Here is an 18,017-nt window from a genome sequence, read left to right as displayed (position 1 = left end):
AGCCTACATATATCGATATGAGATGGTTCGAACCCTCAAAAGAGTCGGTTCAACAGCAATAGTACAGATATTTCGTCAAAGGAGCTATGATCTATTTTCACCCGGACAATTCGGCCCACATTCTCGCAATTCCTATCGTTAGATTTTGATACAATGGACAGCAATGAGAGGGTAAACTGCGGTCACCACTTGGTGGAGTCGAGAGCTACTGGTCCTTTCAGTCGCGTTGCAGTTGCGTGTGACTCTATACATCAGCAGTACCCGAGCGACGTTCGCAGTTCTTGTATGACTTTGTAATGGGCAATAAAGGTGATGGAATTGCTGGAAAGACTTTACAAGAACTCCGTAAAGAATTGAAAAAACGTGGAGCGAAGACATCTGGCCGGAAAGTCAACTATTGGAAAGGTAAGTAGGGCGTGTTGCTGCGGTATGCGCACCACTATAATTAAGCTGGGTTTTATATAAACAATTGCAAGGCAGTCGGCCATCTGTCCGTCTGTGTGTCTGTCTCGTAGCAAATTTATGAGCTACTCCATTGTTGTTACATAGACTCGAAGCTTATGACCGAAACAAAGATTTCCGGGGACCTCAAATTGTCTTGCCAGCACCAGACCCTGTGGAGTGGCCAAAAGAAGGATTTAGCCAAATATGTGAGGATCACCAGCACTCAGTACGTCTAGTGAATAAGGATTTGATCGACGGATACTTCCGGTACAGACTAGTTTCAGACAAATCATGCTGTGCAGATCTCAAAGGCATTGAGAAAGGGGCAAATCTTTTAGAAAGTGAAAGAGTAGTGGTGGCCAGCTTCGTTGAGAACAACCGCAAGTTTTTTGTCTCGGGCTTGGTGTGCGCAACCATGCGTAGTGATGTTAGTCATTGCGTTGGAATACTAATGAAGGGCCAAGAATACTTAGGTCTGTTTTTTCAGCTCACCTATAATGTGAAAGTTGCGTTACTGCCAAGTGGTGAAATCCAGAATAGTGCGTGTGAATGCCCAGCAGGAGCCGGTCTTCACAGTACGTGCAAGCATATTGCAGCCATTCTCTTAATGCTTGCATGTTTCAAGGAGTCAGGCGCACTTTAGGTTGCAAACGGCTGTACTTACGCTCTTCAGACTTTTCACAGGCCTCGCAAGTTTCGTTTAGGTAAGACAAGGATGATCAAAAACAGGTTTATTATCTAAGATTCAGAGTAGGTTATTTACATATATATATAATTTGATCAAAACTTAATGTAATAATTCTTGGATATACAGCTTCTCCGGTTAAATGCCAAGACCTGTTTGTCCAAAAGAACGATGAGGATCCACGACCTTCAAAATTTCAAAACTGGCCTGGCTATAATGAATATGTCAGAAATCAAGTGATTGGTTTCTGCTTTTCTTCTGGCAAAGACCTTCCGATGCGGCACATGTACGAAAAAGCAAATTTGTTTGAAGCCACTCATGATCATAATTATTTTGGTATTGACTGGAGACAGTACTGGGTGGACTATTCTTTAAAGGTGGGATGCTTCTTTTCCTAGTAGGCCTAGTGGTAGTTATTCGTAACCATGTACTTCCATTGCACCTCATCATCATTCTGCACTACTGTAGACTGTTTCTTTTTAATGAAATTGTCTATTTTGTTCCCAGATTACAGAAAAAGAAGCCGAACAGATTCAGTCTGCCACAGCAGTTTGTGGCTTCGTCACAGAGAATGGCGATTAACAGCAAGTCACTTCGGCACCATTTTCCATCTCACAGCCCGACGTGATCTCCATTCTCTGTGTAACACCATCCTTAATCCCCAAAAACCCAATGTTCAGCCAATTATTCATGGAAAGACCTACGAGCCAATAGCGAGGCGGGCATTTGAGGAGATGTGTGTTACTGTAGACTCGTCAGGTCTCTGGATATTGCCATCGTTTCCCTACCTTGAGGCTACTCCAGATGGGTTAGTGGGGTCTACCCACACCATGGAAATTAAATGCCCGTGAAAACCATATTGCACCAGGGAAGGACTTCTCATTCCTCGAGTTCAGGTCTGATGGGAGAATGGCATTACGTAGGTCGCACCCATACTACTGCCAGGTACAAGGAGGCCTGGCACTAAGCAAGAGGGATGCTTGCTACTTCATTGTGTACACCCCCTGTAATGGAAAACCGTGCATATTGATCGAGGAAGTGCAGTATGATGACAAATTTTGGAAGGAATACCTTTTGCCTAAGCTCAGAGACTTTTACTTCAACCACTATCGGGGATACATTGCTGCAAACGCTGCACCACTGAATTAGTGCCAAATTTCATCTACTTCCAATGCTAATTGTTCTTTGTATAAAAGTTTCTGTAATTATACAGCAAATTCTCAGGCCTCAACTCTAGACACAGTATGACTATAGTAATTGATCAGGAGTGGGCTGGCATATACAGCTGTAAGGGCTTCTGCGTAATCGGCACAACCCGGAGAGCATAATCATATATAATATAGCCTGGACTTTCTTGCGCGCATTCATACTCCCAAGGAATCAAAAATTCAATTTTTTATTGCAAGGAGGGTATCAAAATACAGAAGTACACAGTCATACCACAATGGCTCACCTCCGTTAGTCCTGAAAAATTAAGGCAAAATATGTAACCATAAGCTACATACCATCAAGTGGTAGAAGAAACTTCCGTCATAGCAAAACACAGCCAACTGTGAAGCACGTTCAAGAGTATATCAAATATTTATAAATCTATGCGTATTTGTCAACTATACGCCTACGGAAGTTGCTTATCATGAAGCACACAAAAATCAGTTAGTGTCCGATGGCAACTTTGTTCCATTGAAGTTCATTCTTTAAAATTTTGAAGGTCTTACTTAGACCTATGATACGCTCGATGTGTATCCTTTTCGAGGCAACTCGGCGGTCGTGAATTAATACTTCCTCATCAAATTGTTTTTTGTCCCCAAGCAAATGTGGAGTATTTACAAAGACGTCCCGATTTGCAAATAAATCCTGCACCAATAATCCACGATCAGCCATGATGCTGTCCCGTCGCTGGAGCTTGCTTTTATCTGTCATTAGCACAGATCTCTCCATAATTTGTCTATCGGTCGTCCTACCACCATAAGTATCGGACACATAAGAGACAAGGCCAGAGGGAGAACAGCCGATGATGGTTTTCAAGGTGTTGTGGTTCTTATAAGAAGAAAATGTGGCTGATCTGATCGCATCTAATATTACTCTGGTAGAAGGAAAATTCTTGCTAAAATCTTGTGGCATGTGTTCTTGTGTCAGCTCATACGATGGCCAGGTGTTCAACTCATTCAACTGGTGGTACATGAAATTGATCCACATGTTGAACAACTGACCTACTCGAACTTTGCTGATGTTGAATATGAGTGAAAGTTCAAAGTCGTCTTTTGCCTGGCGAAGTTTCATGAGAGTGAGATAGAGTTGCTCTTGGGGAGACAGACGGCTGCATTGACTTTTTAACAGAGGTGGTCAAAGTAGTCAAGAAAGTTACTCAAGTAGAAGTAGCGAAGAAAAAATCTACTCAAGTACAAGTAGAAGTACTTTTTTCATAAGCAACCTAAAACTACTTGAAGTAGAAGTAGAATTGACTGACTTTAAATCTACTCAAGTAAGTAAGTAAGTAAGTAGTTGTGAAAACGATCGTAATTCGTTGACATGGATTATCAAAAGGTGCAAATTGAGCTATGCGAAAGGTGCAGAGCTTCATTCTTATGGATGCATAGATTGCATACCAGGAGGTATCAAATTTTCGAAAGCATATAAGCATTCGTCCGCATCATGGGATGGAAACCATAGTATTGATATGGAAATGCGATACTAATCCTCTTTTTAACCGAACATCACGTCTTAGAAAATATCATGGTATGGCACCCTGCCCTATGTTATTAGGCCTGTAGTTTAGACGAAGAGCAATATGAAGAAGTTGTAGAGGATACGGTGTAAACACTTTCCGAGATAAGTAAACAAAAACAAACACAAAAATATGGTGGCTCATAAAAATGCCATATCTGTAGTTTTATTTCCGAAAATTAAAGGCATTACCCCACTTGCTTTTATACTTCAACCTCTATGTTATCAAAAAAGAACTGATATTAATTAGAACTCAAAGTATATGATACTAGGAATTGTAAGTGAAATATAAATATTACTTCTAAAAGCGGAGCATTCATTTCGTGTCTTTAGTCCAAAAAGTTTCGAAGGTTGGAATGCTAAAACAGCTCTAAAACTAAAAAAAGTCAGAGTCCACTTTTCCAGATTAGGGCACGCCATGGACTGCTAGATAACGATATGATAAGTAAATGCTAGATTGCGTAACAGCAATTTCAGACGTTATGATGAAGTGGCGAGATTGCGCAGTGGTATAATCCGAGGCTGTAACACCAATGGGTTGCGGGTTCGAATCCGACCGAGGTCGACCTATACCTAAGTGATGGTGGTTTATCTAGGCTCCTCCTCATCCCCTCATCCGCGTAAGCGGTATCTTACAAAAAGCCTAGAAGTGGGCCGTGCTATAAGTCGGCAGTCATGGAATAAAAAATTAAGGATATCGACCTGGTATAAATGACCAATGACCATAGTAGTCGACAAACACCATGAATAATACAAAAAAGAACGTTATGATGAGCGATAATATTATATACTGTGATGAAATATTCGACATGGCAACGGGCGACAATGCGGTGTGAACGGAGCCACGCCAACCCGCTACCTAAATTATATTCACCGATACTATAGTGATATTATACGGGTTACCGCGTACCCACTGCGCGCGAAGCGCGACGAAAATTCTGGGCTTTAAACAAATTTTATGAAAATTAAATGTTGTGCTCCGTGGAAACAGCCCCGAAACTCCTCAGGCTATCTTCCCGTTTGGAGGATTAAGCTACTTCTACTTGACAAACTGAAAATAGCGAAAAGTAAGTAAGTAGATCACAAAATATTATGAAGTAGAAGTAGAAGTAGCGAAAATCAGACCTACTTGAGTAAGTACCAGAAGTAGAGGAAAACTACTTGAGTACTTCGAAAAAGTAGAAGTACTTCGTTACTGACCACCTCTGCTTTTTAAGTAATGGGCAGCTGGACCAAGAACATTAAAAAAAAATCAAAGTGATGGTAATCATCAAATCCAGTGAAATATTTCACAGCTTCGGGTTTGTCTTTCAAGCTGTCCAATCTCAATCCATGTGATGGCATCAAACAACATTGAGTCGTTTCGTAAACATGTCCATAATCGTTTACAGACATATTCAATTGATTACTGCACCCCTCATTATCATTATCGATTACGACCTCTTCGCTAAACTCTATTACTGGGTTTAAATTCGAGTGTCAGGACAAATATCTTCAAATGGATCATGATGCCTGCGCTTTGCTCTTCCTTCCCTTCCTTTGCAGACCGTCCAAATGGGAAAATAGAAGGCACTGCACCGTCGCGCAATAATTTCCTCTCAGCTGTAAACAGAGAAACGAAAATGAATGAATGAATTTCTTGTATTGAGACAGATGTAATGAGGGACTTGTTCAACCAAATATTCAGCTGTTCAATAACTCCTGGCTTATATACTACCATACTACAACGGAAAGCAACATGTGCCAGCTGGGCTGGAGCATTCGATGCCCAACGGCAATCAAGAAATTTCATCCTTACCATTTCCATCGTCACGATAGTCCGCCTCCACAAAATGTGCGCTACAAACACGAGCGCTTGGGCCCGGCTGCCACAGTTTTTTGGTGCGACTGTCAAGCCTTCCTATCGCCACTATCCACTTCTTTCTGGTGTCTTCGCGAGTCGGAAATCGGTGACCGCCGGCATTTGAGCAACGGGGAACAGAACAACACGGCATCACTACTACCTCTATTACTACTCTACTACTATAACTACTCCACTACTACTACTGCTACTCCACTACTACTACTGCTACTCCACTTCTACTACTACCGCTCCAATACTACTTCTACTACACTTCCTGCGTCGTCGTCGTAGATACGTAAACAAAGGACCAGTCGCACGCGCGCTCTCTAGTGACCGCAATTTCGGTTTACCCTCTCATATTATAGATAACTAACCTACCGTAGGTTAGTTATCCATACTCATATAGGTGCAGTATTCGTGATGAGTTGTTTGCCTTTACCCATAACCGCGAAAGATACGAACAAGTGATTTTACCAAGGATATCAAGATTATCTAGATATCCCGGGATTATCCGCTTGATCCATAAAAAGCCATTTCTCTACTTCAAGAGTGAGCGGAACTAAAGTTCGCGAATTGAGTGGAGTCGACTGAAATCGGTTGAATCCGGTATAGGGAGTTTTTAGACTGAGACACTACCCACCTACATTCTACACATTATGCGACACGCAGATGAATTTAATCACCCTAATTTGAAACGCGTGTGTTGGATATGTTTTGAGAGCTGTGCTAGGTAGAATTGTGGTGTGTTCGTTCTATATGTCATTCTTGTTAAGTTGGAGCATCGTATCATAAGGTAGCAAGCTCTAATGTGCCTACTCTCCTTGGTCGTTTTGGATCATATTTTTCAAGACAAGGAAAATCCTCAACACAAACATGTGGGTTTTTAATCCTCTCGAATTCGACTAACTGGAGTATCCGGGACCTTTGTGTCAGCTCTCAAAAACGATTTCTGCCAGCAAACATAATTCACTCGCAAAAAATACCCTGCTTGTGGGATACAAGTACAGGACAGATTTTAAGACCTGGTCATCCAAGCACTACACTGTAAATTCTGAAGTGTTGCTCAACCCGGAAAATTGAACACGAAACGTGATCCAAAAATTGAACGCCTAGAAGTGTTGCGAAGTGTTTAAATTAAAAGTGTTTATCTAAAAAGTGTTCAGCCTCAAAGTGGCTGGTTGACTAGTCACCGGAACGCAGGGCTCAAAATAAAATCAGATTTTATTGATTCATGAATAGATGACGCTTATAATACCCAACCTGAGTGATTAAATACGTGCATACATTGAAATTTCCAATAGCTGCTGTGACAGGGTTTCATAAATTCAGATCAGCAGTTGAAACCGTTTCCGGAATAGTCCATGAAATCACGAACATCACAAATGATCAAGAGCAAACTCACTACAAATAACATGCAACTCGTTCAATCATGAAAATGAATGCATAGGGAATTAGGGATAGTGATGACAAAATATCATTTAGTATCTATAACTTTCGTGACAATGGCATGGAGTCAAATTCATTGGTTACGTCCGTTAACGGAAAACATGATCAACACAAATCATTAAAACTTATTTAAAATTGATCAAATTATGGCTTGTAAATTTCTAATTTTATTGTAAATAAACAAACAATGAATGTATCAGTTTCACTACCACTACCACGATAAACAAGTAACAAAGTATTTTTTACTCTTAATGAAATTGGGCCTGCTAACCAGGCATCAAAAATATTCTTGGGCTTGCATTACAAGTATTTATATCAGGTTAATGCCAATCACTTTTGTTTAAATAACAAAGAAATCGTTACTTTGAGTCAATACAAATTTTGCAGATTTACAGAAAAGATTTTGTTGTTATTCACCAGTCTGCAGCAAAATATGAAATCTGGAAGTCATTAGGGCACTGGTTCTTGAACATTTTTGGACACGCCCCGTTATGATAGCAAAAAAATTTCACACACCCCTTATCGTCGTATCATACAATTGAAAAAAGCAACCAGAACGCTAGAAATCCCAACTGATAGTTGGATGTCAGTGACGGTAATAGTTGTTGATGAGAGAATATTCAAATATTAAATTCTGACCATGCACAGAGAAATAAGTAGAAGCTGCCATGTGCGAAAAAGATTTTAGTTGACAGCGGCTTCACGCCCCTTCAAATGCTTTCTCCTGTTTGAGAACCACTCCTTCAGGGTATGACAATCCAATGCATAGTAGCTCAAAACGTCATCAATGTTTCTGAATACTCCATTTTCACTGAAGCAGTTTTATATTCTTGGCATCAGCTGCGATCCAGGATAGGTCAATCTCTGATTCGTGGCGTGCCATGGTGTTTGCTTCTTTTCTACTGGTCGACTCCAAGTTGCGCTCCTTGAAAATGTGATTAAATTCCAAAGTTTTGAATATGTCAATGAAAATTCTAAATTTTATGCAGAAATAAATATAAATATTTCACACATGCAGGTTACACAAGCGCAGGAAAGGCGCTCGGGTGCATGTGAAATCCTATCACTGAGAAGGACTAAAATTCGCATAACGACTAATAAAAATATCTTGAATTAGGTCTGCGTTTTTTTTTCAATTCGGCCATTTTGACATTTACATTGACATTCAGACGCACAGGCCACAGTGAGAATGCAGAACTGTAACTCAGAATGAAATTTATAGCAGAACGTCTATGTAAATTTGTATGGTCCACAAAACAGAAAGATTACGATACCTGTTTCAATAAGACATGCGCTTGGGTCTTGGATTGTATTAGCTTGTCTCTCAATTTGGCTTGGAGAAGAAGACAGTTGACTTCATCAACCTCGTTTTGCTGAAAATGTAATTGATTGCAAACAAGATCCAAAAATAAATATAGTAGAATCGTTATTCCTATGGGTTTGGATTTCCATTACAATAATTGACATACGGTAGGCTTTACATATAACTTCGATTCTAAGATTTTATAGCTGCTTTGAATTGAGACGAGAAAATATACCAGACAAAGGACACATTGATTGTCTTTAGTACAAAAAACTTTGTGACATCTTATCGAAGGTGTTGAATACTTTTCCTTCATTGCAGTAATTGTAATTGTTCTCAATCTTTCAAAATCCTTCCTTCCTGATTAAATTTAATTAACGAAATTATCTGGAATTAGCACGACATGGGAAATGATCTCAATTTGATGTTCCAAGTATAGTCCAGTAAGCAGTAGTTTAAATACAAGTTACCCCAGCTCTTTACATTCAAGAACACCTCTGTTCAATGTACACAGATCAAGCCTCTCTTCAGCTCATATCGCATATATAGATTGTTATTGAGAAAATTAGGACTGCAGAAACCAGCACATTACATAATCAATGGTGATATATGAAATGAATAAATAGACTTACATAATCACATGTTTCCATGGGTTATTGAGGCAAAAGTATTATCGCAAAAGACGACTGCACCGGCACAAAATCCGTTCAGATGACTCCTCACGTCACTTTCAACATTGTCTGTTAGCACAGGCACGGTCGAACCAGGGGGTCTTTTCGAAGAGTCGACACCAGTTGGATGAATTTGAAGATCAATCCAAGACTGTTGAAAAGAAAATACTTGTTTAAAAAATTTGCAATACAAGGGAACTATTCAATATTCGAACAGCTTCTTCGAGGTGCAAAACTTCAATATAAAATTGAATAGTATATGCATATTGAAATGAGCCCGAATATTTTCGGCTGAGACTCGTCAGCAACTAGTAGAGAACCCGAAAGAAAGTTGTACAGCAAAAATCGTATCACAAAATATGACGTCACCAGCATTCAGTATTACGCAGATATCAGACTGGATACATTTGTATGTGACAAAAGGGTGTCTTTCATAGAACAAATAATTATTGTAATGGAAAGTTGCAAGTGACCGTACCACCAATTTTACTCCAGCACGAGTAGCATACTTTCCTGGATTGTTAATCATTTTAGTGGAATCTTACCAGCAAACATTCATAAAAATAACCGAATGCAGCAGAATCAAATTCATTATCTAAGGATATACCAGTTTACTTACGAAACACCGCGATGCTTACCAGTATTTTAAACAACAAATGCATTTCAAAAAGGTGCCAATTGCAATACATACTACCTGCACATTAGGGCATTTTTCATATTCTTTCCATCAGCCGCAACGCAGGCTTGATGAGTCCCTGATTCGTGGCGTGCCATGGCCGATCTTTTATTTTACTGGTTAAATCCAAATGCTGCTCCTAGAAAATACGGAACATTACAAAGGAAAATTGTAAATTTGATGCAGAAGTAAATATAAATATTTCACACAGGTAGGTTACAGAAGCGCAGGAGAGGTGCTCAGCCCCCCAGGTGGAGAGCCACTCACCTAGCCCATTATAGTTAAGTAAGCAATAGTTAAAGTACAAGTTACACGAGCTCATTACGTTCAACTACATCTCTGTTCAGTGTTCAGTGTACGCAGTTCAGGGTACACTGCACAGTGTACAGCTGTACACAGATGAAGCCTTTTTCAGCTCATATCGAATAGCCCGTAAGCTACTCTGCGAGATAGTTCGTGAGAAAAGTAGGACTGCAAAAACCAGCAAATTACATAATCAATGGTGATATATAAAATGAATAAATGGGCTTACATAATCACATGTATCCATGGGCTCTTGAGATAAAGGTCTGTATCACATAAGATGACTGTGCCGGCACAAAACCCGTTACGAATGACTCCTCACGTCACTGTCAACATTGTCTGATAGCGCAGGCACGGTAGACCCAGGGGGCTCTTTTCAAAGAGTGGACATCAGTTGAACGAATTTGAGGATCAATCCAAGACTATTGAAAAGAAATATTTGTTGCCAAAATTCGCAATACAAATGAACTGTTCAGTAATCACGCAGATATCATACTGGATACAGTTTTTTTTCTGCAATAAGTTGTGCGTGACAGAAGGGTGTCTTTCATAGAATAATGAAGTAATGGAATGGAAAGTTGCACATGACGTTACCACCAATTTTACTCTGGCACAGTTAGTATACTTCCTGGATTGTTAACAATTTTTGTGAGATTTTATCAGCAAACATTCATAAAAATATTTATCACAAAGATAACCGATTGCAACAGAATCAAATTCATTCTCTAAGGATATACCAGTTCACTTACAAAACACCGTGATGCTTACCAGTATTCCATACAGCAAATGCATTTCAAAAAGGTGCCAAGTTCAATACATACTACCTGCAAAATAGAGTTTAGTTCAGTTACCGTATCACAATAAACTCAGAAAAGTCAAATTTGGGGATTGGGTAAAACAAATAGTACCCCTTGTGATCCATGGTTTGTTGAAAAGATTGTTTGTTTGGCTGTGCTATTATTGGGGCGATTTTTTGGGCCTAAAAAGGTATATTTTGACTAAAAAATTCAAATTCACACATATTTTGATGATGAAAAACTTAATTTTGACCCCATGTACTTAAATTAGGTGTTTCTCACATAGTGTTAGAATTGTATTACCGGAACTTATCTTTATTTCTCGCTGGAGCTGTCTGTTCTTCCGAAGTAATTTGACCTGAAAAAATCTTCTAGGATGAAAATTGACAAATTTTTACATGAAAAGGAACTTATTTTATCGAAATCTGGACCCATGAATAATTCTAGTATTAGTTACATCTCGTATTATGGTAGAAATAATTAAAAATTTGTTGTAGTACAACGAAAGATACTTTCCTACATTTTCGGGTAGAAAGTGTCTGTCCTAACTAAGTAGCTTGGCAAGAATGAAGAAAGAACGTTCACCAGCTGCAGTTGTTGGCCGGCAACACTGAAGTTGTGCGTACACTGCACTCTCTCTCTCATTATGATAAAAGTTGTCTACATCGCAATTTTTCATCATACGGTTTCTAATAGAAGAACCAATGCCCACGCAGTCTTGCTTCAGTTAGGATAGTGCAATAGGCTACGTTGAGTATTTGTTTCATTTGACAGTTTATGATTCACAATGAGCAGACGATGGTCCGTCTACAACGGTAGGACTATAAAGTAGGCTACAAGATGTAAATTGTAAAATGATAAGTTCACCGACAGTGCAATCATCTATGATGCAAACGAAATGCAAGTTGCCAACAAAATTTTGATTTTGTAAAGAATTTTGGCAATTTTTGACCTAACGGTACAATTTTGACAAAATTTTGCCCTATTTTGACATGTCAAAATAAATCGCTTTAGTTAACACCTTACCACTTGAAATAAACAGTACAGTGTAAAATGTGTTGCAGTTGAAAAACAATCAAAACCGTTGCATGACTGTCATACCGGCATTCAATTGCTGACATTGCAGTACTTGTCCACAATGGACCACAATATCGCCTACATAGTGATATTTCAGTGTGGATAGAGAGAACATCCCTTTATCCATATGTCAAAAAAGTTACTTTTATAGCAGCTTCCCATCAGTACCGTAGCACTGGACCTGGTCGCAGCCTGGTATATTATCAGATCCGAAGCTCGATCATCCAGCAATAATATCAGACGAATCATATACTACAAAACATCTAAAGAACATTCATATGAATAAAGGGATCGCCAGACAGGACGCCTATTGCCGAAAACCTAGCCTATAGCCGGAAACCTAGCCAATAGCCGAAAACCTATGCGATACAGACAGGTCGCGTACGAAGAAGCGTTCTCTCCTTTTTCACGAGCCTGGCCGAAAGCCTACGGGCGCGAATCGAGTTAAAATAGTTTTAACTTTATGCGCTATCGGCGTCGACGGCTGGTCGTTCATCGTTTGCTTCAGTCGTATTTGGCTTGCTGTGCGATGTTTTGTTGAGTGTTGTGAATCGCAGGGAGAAGAGATGCTGTGGCAGTGGCGTTGTTGTTTGAAGTAACAGTACTAATTTACTTCAATTGTATTGGAGTATAGTGCCAATATTGTTTACCGCACTGTATACCGGTACTTGATGAGAACAATATGAGATGGTCGGCAATCATGGCACCAGATATGTTGGTATATTGAATCATTGACATAGCCTACATACAGATAGATAGATAGGTAGATATAAAATGTTTGGACTCAGTTCTTCTGATGGAAGGGGCCCTGTTTTTTTTTACTCATATTTTCTTGTATGCAGTGATATTTATGCTGTGCATTAAATATGAATTTTAATGAGGATCTGATCGAGAGCGTCCGGGACTACCCGGTGCTCTATGACTCTACACATACGAAATTTTTGGATAAAATACGAAAAGATAATATTTGGATAAAGATCAGCGAAAAACTTGATAAATACAACACAACAGGTAAGTTTATGGTTATGAGTGTATGGTATAGTATGGCCCCAGTGGTTCTCAACCGGGGGCTCGCGAAGCAATTTTAGCGGGTCTGCGAGACGCGAGACCTCTAAATTTTTAAAATGATTGATGAACGAATTTCCAATTTCTTGAATTAGGGAAATCACGAGGCAGTTTCGCTCCGCAACTTCTAAATCCTCATGAAAAGACATTCAGACTGCCTCTTCAGGCATGCATGGAACACGATTTTGTTTTTTGTTTGCTCAGCCTCCCCCCCCCTCCATTGACACTGAAAATTTGTGTGTTCGATGAAACCATTTCTAGAACCCAATGTGATAGGGAGTTGTAAATAAATGTATAATGCCACAGTATAATGATTTATGTTTTTTTATTAATCTTCACATTGTTTGCAGCGACTAACTGCAAAAAACGTTGGAAACAACTCCGAAACAGGTTCAGCAAATATGTTGGCGAATTGAAGAAAGCCAAAAGCAGTGGCTCTGCCGCGAGTACTATCAAGGAGTTTACTCATTATCAGTCTATGTCTTTTCTGCTTGATCATTTGAAGCATAAACCGTAAGTCCTAACATCATATAAATATCTATAACTACAAGATGGCCCACATTTCTTACTTGGTATTGCTTTTTTTGCGATCAGAACTGTTGGAAATGTTGCACCAGATTCTGATGGGAATGGAGATAGACTGGATGTTTCTTCAAATACTGGTAACCTGTCACAGGATGAATTCATGTGTTTGGTCTGCTTCATGTGTGCAACTTTGTTAACAGCAGAATCAAGCCAAGAAGAAGATGTAATGCAAGTCAATGAATCTCCAGAAGATGTAAGCCAGGTTATGCCTGATGATGGTAGAAATGAGGTAGAGTGTGCGGATCAGTCAACAAGCTCACCTACCGAAGTTGTCTCTAGAAAGAGAAAGAGATATGCAGATAAACAAGAATTCCAGGTGAGTCGGATGTGATGAAGGCTTATAGCCAGGGCTTTGGAGCAGCCGTAAATTTGCATTGCTCCTGCTCCGGACCGGCATTATTACCACTGCTCCGGCTCCAGCTCTGAAAACTGTCGAAGGTGTCTGTCTATATAAGATGTGGGCAACCCGCGGCCTGCGGGCCTTATATGGTTTTGAGTAGCCCGCGAACTAATTTCCCATTATATTATCGAAATCCTGTTATATTATCGAAATTGAATTGCTCAGATTGTGAACTTGCAACCTGGCCAACCAAAAATATGATTAGTCTGGCCGCGACACTTGGGATGTTGATGACTAGAATATCAGTTCCGACGCGTTATCAAATCCAGGATCCAGTCACATTTGGATGCAGCAAGGGAGAGGAAAAGATTCTTGATTTCGCGAAGGCCTGCTGTTTAATTATGTGCAGTGTGCACTCATTAGATATGGTTGTTGCATATATAATAGCATCTTATGAAATACGTCGGAGCCGGAGCTACCCCTCAAATAACTAGCTCCAGCTCTGGCTGAATTTTATGTAGAGCTCTGGCTCCAGCTCCGGTGAAAATGCAAGGCTCCGGCTCCAGAGCCCTGCTTATAGTACAAGTAAAGTTATTGAAAGTGGTGATATTCTTATATTTTCCATTTGCAGGCTGCAATATCCGACTTCATGAGCCAAAACGTTAAATCAATGAATGACTTTACTGCTCATCTTGCAAACCGTCCAAGAAACGAATATGCCCACTTTGGCAGCATGGTGGCAAAGATGTTGGAGAAATTGCCACCAGTCAAAGCTATGTCTACAATGAGCTGTATCATGCAATTCATGGGTGAGCAGATGTCTTCACTCGAGACACAAGTTATTGATACACAGGATACAGAATGATGTATGTTGTATGATGACTTGTACAAGCGACTTGATATGTGCTACTGGAACTATAACTACTCGCTTTTGAAAATCGGAAACTAGAAGGATTCAATTTTCAAAATCTGCAATTAGAACTAGGACCTACTCAGTTTTCGAAATCCGTAACTTAGTCGCCACGTCCATTAATTAAATTGGTAGATTGCACAAGTCTGGCTGTATGCTTTTGACATTGTTGTTTACCTCTGTGTTGATACATTCTTGCTGAATTCTCCTCACTGCATTTTTTGCTTTTGACATTTTTCATGTCTTTCGCTGTGATTGTACCTTTCTTATGCGTTAACTTGCCCCTAGTACTCATTCTTCATCCGTGATATTCTATAATTAGTTGTATGTGTTTCGTTATACCCTGATGTCAAACTATGTTCGCACAAGCAATTTCCATATCTTCTTCAGTAAAAACTGTTCCAATATGAATGCATTAACTTGCCCCTAGTACTCGTTCTTGATCTGTGATATACTGTACTTCGTTACACATTGCTTTCAGACTATGTTCACACAAGCAATTTTCATATTTTCTTTAATTAAAACGGTTCCAATAACGTGTATGAAAGAATATGAATGGTTTGGAACAGTGGTTTACAATCAAATGTACATCAGGACAGTGTCATTTCGTCTAGCAATATATTCAAAAGCAGATTTATGGTACCAGAATATCCAAAGGAAATCTGTGGTCCACCAGAGACGACGAGCTCACATGCGATTTACCACTGCTTCTTGCCACGCAACTCTGCCAATATTGCTCATAAAGTAATTGGTAAATTTCTGCCTGACCTCCTTTGCTTCGTTGCTGTACATATTGGACCCCAGCCTCCCAGTTCGAGGAGTGGTCTCGGTTTGAGAAGTGGTTGTAGGGCCTCCAAAATCACTGGACGTGGATGGTGCGATGCCAAGGTTTGAGAGTGTGCACGAGGATCTAAACTGCAAGAAGTTGTGCAAACAACATGCAGCTTTGGTAATGTCAGTGGCAAGTTTCGGCTCGGCAGTAATGGTGCCCCGGAACACTCTCCACCGTGCTGCCATCACGCCAAATGCGTTTTCAATGACACGCCGTGCACGTGATAATCGGTAATTGAAAATTGATTTGTGTGATGGCAATTGTTTGCCGGGATAGGGTCTCATCAGATTCCTGCGTAATGGAAATGCCGCATCTCCAACCATGACGTAGGGAACACGTACATCTGTCCCAGGTAGGCAGCCATCATCAGGCACATTTAGTTGACCATTCATGAACTTATTTCCGAAGGTAGAATTCGAAAATACCCCACCATCACTATGTCTCCCCGAATCACCTATGTCTACCAGAGTGAAGCAAAGCTGTGAGTCACATGCAGCGAGAAGCACAATACTAAAATTTCCCTTGTAGTTATAAAATTCTGATCCCGACTTGGCAGGGGCCTCAATGCTAATATGTTTTCCATCGATGGCACCAAGGCACATTGGAAAATCCCACTTCTCCTGGAATCCCTTTGATATTCTTTGCCACTCCTCTGGTGACGCTGGTGACTTTAAAACCTCAGGCATTAGTATGGTCCATATCGCCTCACATGTCTCCTCAATTATCACTCCAACTGTTGAATGTCCAACACGAAAACTCTTGGAAATTGACTTTCGAGAATCCCCAGTTGCTAAGTACCTAAAGCAAGATTTACTAATCCTGATGACGGATTCTTAAAATATTTCAAACTTTACCTCAGTGCAATTGCCAGTCTTATGTCAGCCGGAATAGCTTTTCTCCAATTGGTATCCTGCTTTGTTATTTCTGGCTTCAGTTTTTCCAGCAGCTCATAGAAGGTGTTAAAATCCATGCGAAAATATTCATGAAACATTTCCGGATCGTTGTGCATTTCTCTAACCAAGTTGTACTCCCCCATTTCGTCTCTGTTTCGGAAAATTGGGCGAACCCATTCCCTGTAATGTATCCCATATGCTTGAACTGAACATGTATGGTACACGAATTTGCCGGATCACCAAATCATACCTTTCAGACGAAACTAGCAGAGCCAATGCCGAGCAGATATTTTGCTGCACGAGCAACACTGCCAACAAGGACTCAATATCACCGTCCTCCAACTCCACGTCCATTTCCAATGCTCCTTCCACGTCCATTTCCTTTCCAGCCAGTCAACAATGTTTTGATCGCAACAATATTTTGATCGGCCCGCGAAAACGCGGTCCGATACACACCAATGAAGCGGAAAGCCGAAAGCCTGCCTAAAGCCTGCCGATAGCCGAAAACCGATGCGCTTCGGCTTTAGGCTAGGTTTTCGGCAATAGGCGTCCTGTCTGGCGATCCCTTAAGGGATATCAGTAGCTTACTAAAACATCTAAAACAAACGACGTTACTGCAATGTCAAAACGAGTTCATTTTATGACTATTCTCACATTACATATATTCAATAACATTTACCACATTTCCATACCTTACAGTACATGGATGTTATGATCCTTTACGCCATCAGGTAGCAGAAACTGCTTCAATATATCCATTTCGCCAAGTTTTTTCGTGTACCCTACTCTCTGCCTGAAGCCTGACGAACCACCAATTCAAATCCAAACTGAAATCGAGCGCGCTCTACCGTAACGAAGGTGGTGACCCCTAGGCGTCACAGGGAAATATGTATATTTCATTGGAATATTACCCTTAAACTTAGTGTTGGGTCAAGTGAGTAATATTATTTTACATATACCATGATTTAATGTGATCTCCAAACGTACCGATGGTTTATGAATGCAAAATTGATGATAAATTATGAAGTATAAATTTTATTGAAAATAAGCCGCAGTGGCGAAGTGTTACATGTAAACGGAGAAATACACAGAAGCGTTGCGACGATAATGGCCCAATGCGTTTATATGCCCAAAAAGTGTGTCTGTACGCAGAAAAAAGTGTTATGAAGTGTTCAATACGACCTTGCGGATTTACAGTGTAGTAGACGTTCTTGTACAAAACCCCACAAATTGTTTGGCCGAGAAGGGTTTTAGTGAAATAGTTGAAATCAAAACGAGCGAAAAAAGTTGCCTTTTTAATGAGACACTAATAGCTTAAGCTACATAGTAGTCAATTTGTTAAGTATCTCCATCTTCTTTTAATACAACAATTTTCGGTTAGTTTTGGCGAATGAAATTTATTTTACAAAAAAAAGTGCGAATG

General features: G+C 40.0%; 2 protein-coding genes and 1 long non-coding RNA gene across 5 annotated transcripts; 2 read left to right on the top strand and 1 right to left on the bottom strand.

The window, feature by feature from the left end:
• The first annotated feature begins 397 nt into the window (after positions 1–397).
• LOC145437965 (uncharacterized) lies at positions 398–1,980 on the top strand. Its single transcript, XM_080315334.1, has 3 exons — positions 398–1,082; positions 1,259–1,526; positions 1,677–1,980. The coding sequence occupies exons 1-3, from the start codon at positions 860–862 to the stop codon at positions 1,978–1,980; spliced, it is 795 nt and encodes a 264-aa protein (XP_080171460.1). The 5' UTR covers positions 398–859.
• Positions 1,981–7,741: 5,761 nt separating this feature from the next.
• LOC145437669 (uncharacterized) lies at positions 7,742–17,463 on the bottom strand. Its single transcript, XR_013914708.1, has 8 exons — positions 17,287–17,463; positions 11,196–11,250; positions 10,864–10,919; positions 10,325–10,517; positions 9,811–9,931; positions 9,078–9,267; positions 8,417–8,515; positions 7,742–8,067 (listed from the first exon to the last, which is right to left on the bottom strand). It is a non-coding gene; the product is annotated as an uncharacterized LOC145437669 (long non-coding RNA).
• On the top strand, positions 12,481–15,419 carry LOC145437668 (uncharacterized). Of its 3 annotated transcripts, none has more exons than XM_080314953.1 (5): positions 12,481–12,980; positions 13,385–13,547; positions 13,629–13,696; positions 13,763–13,935; positions 14,591–15,419. In XM_080314953.1, exons 1-5 carry the CDS (start codon positions 12,836–12,838, stop codon positions 14,822–14,824), a joined length of 783 nt encoding a protein of 260 aa, XP_080171079.1. In that variant the 5' UTR covers positions 12,481–12,835; the 3' UTR covers positions 14,825–15,419. The 3 variants fall into 3 exon arrangements, with proteins under 3 accessions (XP_080171079.1, XP_080171076.1, XP_080171078.1); XM_080314952.1 differs by having other exon boundaries at positions 12,482–12,980; positions 13,760–13,935; XM_080314950.1 differs by having other exon boundaries at positions 13,629–13,935.
• Positions 17,464–18,017: the final 554 nt, after the last annotated feature.

Source organism: Botryllus schlosseri, chromosome 4, assembly GCF_051294905.1.
Source record: "Botryllus schlosseri isolate E-star chromosome 4, Bs_hap1, whole genome shotgun sequence".
NCBI classification, from domain to species: Eukaryota; Metazoa; Chordata; class Ascidiacea; order Stolidobranchia; family Styelidae; genus Botryllus; species Botryllus schlosseri.
The sequence above is the reverse complement of the archived record's forward strand: the minus strand, read 5'-3'. Positions and strand labels throughout refer to the sequence as shown.

What these genes read in the sequence shown, in the direction of transcription:
- LOC145437965 (XM_080315334.1), top strand. Translation starts at nt 860, where the DNA reads ATGCGTAGTGATGTTAGTCATTGCGTTGGAATACTAATGAAGGGCCAA. An exon ending in TTTCAAGGAGTCAGGCGCAC is followed by an intron (nt 1,083 to 1,258) that starts TTTAGGTTGCAA and finishes TTGGATATACAG; the next exon opens with CTTCTCCGGTTAAATGCCAA. An exon ending in GTGGGATGCTTCTTTTCCTA is followed by an intron (nt 1,527 to 1,676) that starts GTAGGCCTAGTG and finishes AGTCTGCCACAG; the next exon opens with CAGTTTGTGGCTTCGTCACA.
- LOC145437668 (XM_080314950.1), top strand. Translation starts at nt 12,836, where the DNA reads ATGAATTTTAATGAGGATCTGATCGAGAGCGTCCGGGACTACCCGGTG. An exon ending in TGATAAATACAACACAACAG is followed by an intron (nt 12,981 to 13,384) that starts GTAAGTTTATGG and finishes CATTGTTTGCAG; the next exon opens with CGACTAACTGCAAAAAACGT. An exon ending in CAGATAAACAAGAATTCCAG is followed by an intron (nt 13,936 to 14,590) that starts GTGAGTCGGATG and finishes TTCCATTTGCAG; the next exon opens with GCTGCAATATCCGACTTCAT.